The sequence below is a fragment of the Pteropus alecto genome, unplaced genomic scaffold (genome assembly GCF_000325575.1).
Source record: "Pteropus alecto unplaced genomic scaffold, ASM32557v1 scaffold78, whole genome shotgun sequence".
In the NCBI taxonomy this organism is placed as follows: Eukaryota; Metazoa; Chordata; class Mammalia; order Chiroptera; family Pteropodidae; genus Pteropus; species Pteropus alecto.
The window spans coordinates 5424396-5433288 of record NW_006443124.1 but is presented as its reverse complement, the minus strand read 5'-3'; the positions used below and the strand labels follow the sequence as shown (position 1 = coordinate 5433288).

Sequence of the window (8893 nt, the reverse complement as noted above, 5' to 3'; positions counted from 1 at the left end):
TAAGTCCAAGAAAATATTTCTTAGTGTTAGCTATGAAATTTGTTTTGTTAAAATTTTCAATATGGGCCTTTATTTGCCAATAAAATCCTTTGTGTGAGCTTTATTAAACTATCGAGTAGACAAAATGAAAGCTTAGGATAGGAATATATATATAAAATGGTGTCTTTGAGATTCAACTTCCAGCCTGAGGTGGCCTGGTTTTGGAGTGATTTGTTTTCACTGAAGTCAATGAGATTTGAGTTTAGTAGGTATCGGCTTAAAAATCTGGAAGTGAAGTGGGTGACAAGTGGCAGCTCCTTCTTTCATGTAGTTTTCCATAATGCTCATAGAGTTTTCTCATGGTCAGTGTGATATAACTGGTATTGAAATAATTATATTAAATGAATATTCCTTTTAGGAATACAAGGTTGACTCATTTTTTGAGGGGGGGAGGGTGGCAAGGGATAAGAGACTTTATTTTAACTAGAGGCAGTCTTATAACCACAAGATGTGCTCTAGAAAGAATAGAACAAAAAGTGTACCTGTGAACATATTTTTTTGTCGTGTGAGATTGCAGCACGGTTAGGTTCAGAATTGAGAAAAAAGTTAATAGTTTTATCAATAGAAAAGAAATGTGTTTTGGCTAAAATTATTTTTTGTAAGTTATTTATTTCATTTTATATTCCCTTTCCTATAGCCTTTTAGGCACTTCATACTTAAAACCAACAAGTGAAAGTCCTCTCTTCAGATCTGGTTTATTTTTGGAATGCCTGAGTGTGTTTCTGGATTGGGGGTGGTGTTTTAATTCTTGACATGCTCTTCTCAGCATGTTTTGCTAGTCATTCTGGATCTTATATTTGCAAATTGTGTTGAAAATTCTGTGACGTATTTGAAATGAGAAAGTCCTCTATGACATAATGTGAATGTTTGTGGCGGACTCTCTTGTGGAACCTTGTGGCTTTGTTTTTAATTTGAGTAGAAAGTTAAACTTCCATTGTTGAGATTTTACGTTTCCCTAGTGGAATTGTGCCTGGTAGTTGTCTAGATATGGACCAATTTTGGGAAATGAAGGTTGACAGATGTGTATCTGACTCTATATAATCCTTTACTCAAAATCATAGATTAAAGGCTTACGTTATTAGAGTTGTCTTAAGTTTTATGTTGTCAGTTCTTTAAATGTAGATGATGATTAGCATATATTTATGAATTTCCTTTGGTAAAAGAGAAAAATTCAGTCTTCAAACCTTTCTTGGAGACTTAAATTTACCATATACAGAAAATGAAAAAATTTTAGAAAGTAGCTTTGATTATTTTTTAATGGAGGTTAATGAGCTTAATTAATTATTTTTCCTAGTTTGAAGCACTTATTTCCCAAATGTGAATAAAGGGAAAAGATCAGCAATTTGCCCCTCCCCCCACCCTTTTTGAGACCATTTTTAGTTTTCTGCCCCTATTTCCCAATCCTGGTATAAAATGAATTACGGGTATCCCTCTAAGTCCCTGTAACCCCTTTTTGGGGTCACAGATACCTTTGATAATCTGATGAAAATGATGGACCCTCTCCTCCCCTCCCTCAAAAAAATGCACATAGATAATTTTGCATACAGCCTCAGGGGGCATCACACATCTTCTGAAACCTAAGTTAAGGATCTCTGCTCTAAATAAACTCTATAGAGAAAATTTTAATGCAATTGATTGATAAAATTAGGAACTAGCTATTGGCCTAAAACATTTCAGATTGGAATTGTTAGATGGTGGCCTCTACTAGCAAAATGTGGCATTGCAACCAGCTTTGTTAGACATTGTAACATCCAGACAGAAGGAGAAAAGAAAATTCTGAGAGCTGTTTATAAGGAGTCAGGGCATCTCTAGACATGGGAGCCATTCCTGGTTCAAGGCAGGGGTCAGGGTGCCTGACAGCTTCTAGCAGGGTAGAGTTTGATAAACCACAATGCTCAGGATGCCAAGGGGTTAGCCATTATCTTAGCCCCTTCCTCACCAAAAGATTTTAGTTTTGTCTGTTGGGAAACAAGATGTCACTAGGAAAAAAAAAAAAAAAGATTTGCCTTACAACTTTGCTGGAACACATCAGTTTGGTGATGTATGGGACACCAGTATTATTTCTGAGAAGGTGCATAAAACCAAAGTAAATTATTCTCTATGTAGAACATTATTTACTAGTAACATTTGTTTGGATGTATTAGCTTTGACAATTTTTACCAGTAAATATTGGTTTTATTTAAAACTGGGAATCCAGTTTATAAATAGGATAATTGGTATATCTTTCCTTTCCCCCATGTAAAGAATAGTTTGAAGATTTATGCATACTTTTTACTTTTCTCTCTTGATGCCATGGAGTGGGGTGGGTGGGATGGGGGGAGATCTTTGAGTCGACAACTGACAAGATGTCTTCTCCAAATTTAAAAATTGAGAAGCAGCACTTTAAGTCTAACTTTACACCATTTTAGTGCATGTATTAGTTTTAATAATGATTTTTGGTGCATGCCTTTGGGCTTATTCAAGTGTACAATAGAAAAGTATATTTCCTTTCTTAGAAAGGAGATGTTTTTCTACTTTGCAACATGTGATTACAAGAATCTTCCTCTGTGGGAAGATTAACCACGTATTGAACTACTGAAAAGTATATATTTTTAGATATACAGAAGGAATCTACATGGAGCAGCATTCAGACCTATATAGAAGTCATAGCATTCTGTATAGGACCAAAAGGAAATAACAAACACTTAAACAGACTTTGTTGGGTAGAAATACCTTTAGATCTTGCATTGACTTCCAAAAAGAAAATGCCACAGAAGTTTGCTGAAAACTTTTGTTGTGTGAAATTTCTCTGTCAGTGTATTTAACCCAGACACAACAGCTTTGGGTTTATACATATGTTAAGGAAAAAAAAAAAAAAAGCTAACTAAATAGGTCAGTCTGGTTTGCCAATCTACCTTGACTGAAAAAAGTAAAATCACTTGCAAAGTGAAAAAAACTGTCCAACTCCTCTAAGGTTTTGACAAAATAAACTTGGCTGATGTGGGAAGACTCCCACTTTGATATCTGACCTGACAGTGAAGATTCATGCTTCACCTGATTTCAAACCTGACAGTGTCTGTTTAAGGAGCTATGGTACAGTTTGTTAATCCAATCCCAGATACCTGTTGATTACCTGTGAGATCTAGAGTCCAAAGTAGCCAGCAGCTGTATCCCTGAATGCTCTGTGCCCATCAGATCTCAAAGTAAGCAGGGTTGGGACAGGTCACAGCTCAGATGAATGCCCTCGGTGCTGGGGACAACTCCAGCTTCAAGAATTGTATCTGCTTTCTTGGGAGTCATCACTGAACTAATGTCCCACATGGTGTTACTTACTGTAGTTGCTCTCTCTTGGAGGATTCCCAGAGCACACATCCTAATTGCTTGTGGTACTCAGAGAGGGGGTGCTAACTCTGATGCCCTGGCCAAATTCCAGTTTAGGGATGTGGGTCTTCTTGCCATTCTAATTGGAAATGTGCATTGCTTCCCATTTTCCCTGTTGATCTCAGTGCAAACCACCCTAGTCTGTTTCTTTGCCCCAGTCCCAAATCTCTAAGATGCTGGTGTATATTATATGGGCCAAGTTCATGCCTTATCCTAGTTGCACAAGAGTTGAGGGATGAGTGAGCTCGGTGTCAAAGTGCCCTGTAGTTGGAGAGTAAACTCTTGCGATGCTTTGGGGATGAAATCCGCCCTCTTTTAGCTTAAGTTGGGGAATGTGCACTGGCGGAGGCTTCCAGCTATGAGGTATGAGCTGAAACCTATTTTCCCTCTTTCCTTATAGCATGTTGAGAAAATCTGTTGGGTTTTCAGTAGTCAGGGAAAGCCGGAGTTCTGCAGCTTTAATCTGGGTAACTGAGGCTGGTTTGAGCAAGACTTTGGTTAATTAACTGGGTTCTCAGATGCCACAGACTCCGTGAAAAGTCACCATTATTTTCAATGGTTGTGATAGAATTTCCCCCAGTAGCCATTATTTTAAGATTATATTGCAGAGTTGCTTTATTTGAGCTTTTTGTGTATACACAATCCCAAACTGGAAGAAATTAAAAAAAAAAAAAAATCCTGCTGTGAAAGGTATATATTACTCTAGATTTTTCTTACTGTAAATATTGTAAGATTGTAATACTGTCGATATTTTATTAACCAACAAATGTTAATCTATGTGAATTCAGACTTATTTTAAATGTGCTTCTTATTTACTGTGTGTGGTCCCTGTTGCTGACAGTATTAAGTTATATTCTGATGTAAGATTAACTTTATTAAAGAATGTAAACATTAATGTTTCCTTATGGGAAAACAATAAAGTATAAAGAAGACAATTCTTTTCATTAAAATATACTGTGTATTTACACTTGCTAGACCCAGCACCACTTATAAATTTAGTACACTGTTCAGAATTTTAGTTAACACAGCTGACATGGTTGTGCTCTGTTTGAAAGTCTAAAAGTAGGTATTGTTGAAATACAAACAGTTTGTATTTGTCTGCTGTGAATCATAATCTTGAAATTTCTAATCAAGTTTGTAAAATTTTTATAGTAAAACATTTTAATGACAATTTAAAAATTTATCTTCTCTAAAGAATGGTCAAAATGATATCCTTTCAGAACTAGAATTGTTCTTTAATATCTTTCCAAAATGACTTTGGTTAAATGGACCAGATGTATATTAGTTAAAATTTAGGACGAAGTTGTGATATTCGTTGAGTTTACAAGTTAATCCTTATTGGAGATGTGCCAATTATACAGTAGAATATCATTAATTTGCACTGTTTGGGGACCCCATTAAGAATGCTGAATTTTGCCAACTAAGAAGTAAGCAAATGCAATTTAAAAAGTAAATTTGAGCATTCTGTATTAAATATGTGCAGTTATCACATGAAGAAGCGCAGTGTGTCAGGCTGTAATATAACCATACTTGCTGTCATGTTCTCCCATCTCAGTGCTGGGAACTCACCATGTGGAAACCAAGCAAATGTGTTGTGCATCAGCCGGCTTGAGTTTGTTCAATATCAAAGCTGAAACTAGCGAGGTCTGCTGTACTGCTTATTGAAGTATTGTGATTCTTTTAGGCATTGATTCTTACAAAATATATACTGTAACAGTATACTTTGTACAGATTTAAATTTTATTTGAAAAAATGAAATAAAGTAGGCAAAAAAATAAAGATGTTTATTTTTCATGTGACTATATAAACAGATCAGTCTTTTGTTTCAGTGCCTTCTGGGGGGGTCTGGTCGCTCTTGGGTTTTCATTTGTTTGTTCGTTTTTTGTTTTTTTAATTTTTGATAGATGGAAACCATTTTTAGGACCCAATAGTAGGTCTACTTGCCCAATCATTAATTGGCTACAAGCATTAAGTGTGCTCTCTCACACTGGAAAACTATTTTCCTTTTTATTTGAAAACTAATTTGCTTATTTTTAAAGATTATTTTTGTGAATGGCTTCCCTATCTTGCTTTTTGAGTCAGTTTTGAAAACTCTCTGATAGTTTGACAGTTAACCTAGCTATCGCAATTGAAGAGAAAGAAAAACTTTCCCCATAGATCATGCCTCTTTCCCATAGAAAGTTTTTGTTTTCTGTCATTTTAATTATTTGAAGTTGGTTTGGACTAGTGGAAAGGTAACGAGAGAACATGACAAAAGATGAAGAGAATCCTTTGCAGAAAGTAGAGGTCGTGCTTAAAAATAAGATCATTTCAAAACTGCTTTTCTGGTGAGTGGAGTGGTAGACAGTGAATGAACTTACCTATAAAATGTGGCACAGGAGTGACCCTTCAGAAGAGTTTTAATGGGACCTTCTTGTAGATTAGATTATCTGTCCAAAAAGGACCATTTCAATTTCGGCCTCTAACTCAAAAATCAGTGAAGGCCTCAGGTGTATGATATTTTCCTTGACTTTTAGAAGTGGAGTTGGAAGTTTTATTTGTGCCTTCTCATTTTATCCTTCCTGGTGCTTTCACTTACCTTCAGGCTGGATATGGGAAGACTTGGAACAAGTAATTGCAAGAACAAGGTTCTTGCAAAAACCACACTATGGCAGAAATTTCAGTGTTATTTAAATGTGAATGACAATGGTTATAGTCCAAAAATTGATGCATGGCCATTGAAGTATCGCAAGTTCACAGTATCACAGCTCTGGGCTTCCCTGGGAGAATCCCAAGAAACTGTTGTTATTGTTTTGTTTTGTTTTCCTGCTAAAATGTCCCTCCTTTGTAGAAAACAGAAGACATGGCTGTTGGACTAGCTTCCACATCTGACAACCACAAACCAACTCCAATAAAAATAATGCAGAAACTTCGCTGTATAAAAACTTAAAGCTGAGGGTGCCACTCTTTGAGGAGGTGGGTGGCGTGTTAAGAAACTAGTTTTCCCTATATTCTGCAGTGCCTCTTATTTTGAGAGGCACACAGAGGACAGATGGATGCTTCCTGAAGAGACCAGCGAGTTCCCTTTCTCCTCAAGGTGGGATAAGATGAACCGAACCCCCAGGTGTCTGTCTGAGAGGAAGGCCTTCTAGTACGGGAGCTTGTGTTGGAAACTAGCCATGATTTGCAGTAAGTATAGGAAGTGAAAAGCCAGAAGCCATGCCCCTTCCAAACTGTCCTGTGGCCTTAATCTTTTAAAGACTCCAAATAGGACTATGATTATGTATGCTCTGTGCTCATTTTGGAGAGCAAGAAGTGAAGTTCTGCACAGCTACAGGGGGACATTCTAGACCAGAATAGGTCTGAACTCTAGGACAAGGCTTGTAGAGCCACAGAAAGCCCTTAAGAAAGGAGCCCAGCATGTTCAACAGAACTATTTATCATTTTTATTTAGCTCTTGTCATTCCTAAAGTGATATAATCAGCAATCTCTTCCCACCCCACCTCCAGCTAATGTTAACTTTCGTTTAACCGTGTGGTATGTAACTTACTTTGGCTCTTTGGCATCGTTTTTAGAATTCTCTTTGTTCCTACTCCCAGTAACGACTTCTTTCTAAGCAGACAGAATTTTTCGATTTGGGAAACTGGGTTTTAGTACTGGTTCAGTTCATTCAGGATCATTTTGAAGAGAGATCTCTTTTTCCAAGATTTGACTGCTTGCCACCCTCAGGGCCTGCACATTCGCCACTGCTTTTACTCCAGCACCATCCCCCACACTTTTAGAACTTGAGGAGGAGGAGCCACTTTTTTCCCCCTGAAAATGGGATTCTACCTTAATATTGCAAATCTCCAGAGCTTTTCCAATAAAGTCATTCCGATTTTCTTCCCAACATTGATTTTCATTCATTTGGATTTGTTCAAATCAGGCCATTTGGCACTTAGATTGGTAATGAGAAAATGTCACAAAACAGACCCACTGAATGTTGCAGTGTTCCAAAGAGCAGGATATCCCAACCTTACATCCAGCAGGGTTGTCCAGTAAACGCCACCATCGTAGGAATCCTGACTTTCCTTGCATGCCCAGCTCATGCCTCAGATCCTCCCCAGGGAGCGGGAATTTCCTTGTCAGTTTCCTGGGAAGATTGGCAGTAGCTCCAACTTAGTTCAGCTTTCTCTGTCTCTGGCTACGACACTGAGGGTGGGTCTGTATTGCCACTATCCTAAATTTTTCCAAGCCCATCACTTTTTATTAAACTAATGTTGAGTGCTTAAAATCTGCAAGGCACCAAGGTAAGTGTTTTGTCTAGGTTATTTCCTTTAACTCAACTACGAGATAGGCATGATTATTGCCTATCCTATGAGATAGGCATGATTATTACTCCCTTTTTATGGAAGCGGAAACTAAGGCACAGAGAGATGATGTTAACATGCCCAGGGTCACACAGTCAGAATTCAAGTCATGGATCCTGGCAGGCTGAAGCTAAAGCACATCCTTGGTCTCTATCACTCCAGTGTGTTGCCTTCTCCATGAGGTTCTGCCTTCTCTTCTCCTAACTTACAGGATCTCCCTGACTTAAATGTTGCCTCACTTCAGGATGTATTTAGCTGGATGACAAAGCCAGTGTTCTCTGTAACCAAGGAGGATTTCTCTGTATAGCTCAAAAGCCACAATTCCTGTTCTGAAGGTTGATTCATGAATGAATCCACATTTTTATTTCTCCCTCCCCTTTCATGAGGGAATGACTTAGAGCAGAGCCGAAGAAACCTGGAAAATGGCCCTTCTAGGCCTCCATTGCTCTTGCTTAAAATAAGCATGGCCCTGAGTATTATTCCTACCTCTCTCCACCCTCATAATAACCTGATCAAAGGGTTCTGTGAATGAAGCTCTTGAATTCTGTACAGTGGAGTCGATTTCTTTCTTTTTCCCAGATTATACCCCCAGCAGACACCCTGTCTTCCTTACAGCAGACCTCCTGTCTTGGCCTATATGACTTCAGATATAGCCTCAAAAAGGCTCAGGAGGTAGTCTCTAGGAGAGAATCTGGGTCTATCCAGATTCCCAAAACTTCACTATTGGCCCAGTAGTTGGATCTGTCCGGGCCAGCCCTCTAGTTTCCAGCTCAGTTTTGCCTGGGCTTTTACATTTCTGAAAGCACTTTCCTGCGTCCTCTAAAATGCTATTTCCCAGATGCATCTTGACCTCCAAGGAGAGGTCCAGAGTCTGTCCCTCTCCAGGGGCTTCTTCTAAAAATAAAATATGAAATTCCTTGGGACTTAAGGGTGATTTAGAGGGCTGTGGCATCTGTTAGAACTCTTGTCCAAAAAGGGAATGTCATAATTTAAGCTGTACCCCCTCATGTTTTCGTATCCTCTAAAGCAGTGATCCTCTAAAACGCGGACCCTGGACCAAGAACATCAGCATCCCCATGGAAATTATTAGAAATGTAAGTTCTTGGGCCTCACTCCAGACTGAAATGAATCAGAACCTGCTAGGGCCAAGCTTTTATAACAAGCTT

The 8893-nt window shown here is 38.3% G+C and overlaps 1 protein-coding gene across 1 annotated transcript; it reads left to right on the top strand.

Annotated features, from left to right (window-relative positions):
- Positions 1–2355: 2355 nt before the first annotated feature.
- Positions 2356–5201, top strand: IGIP (IgA inducing protein). Its single transcript, XM_006923019.2, has one exon. The coding sequence runs from the start codon at positions 4875–4877 to the stop codon at positions 5031–5033; it is 159 nt and encodes a 52-aa protein (XP_006923081.1). The 5' UTR covers positions 2356–4874; the 3' UTR covers positions 5034–5201.
- The last annotated feature ends 3692 nt before the right edge of the window (positions 5202–8893 follow it).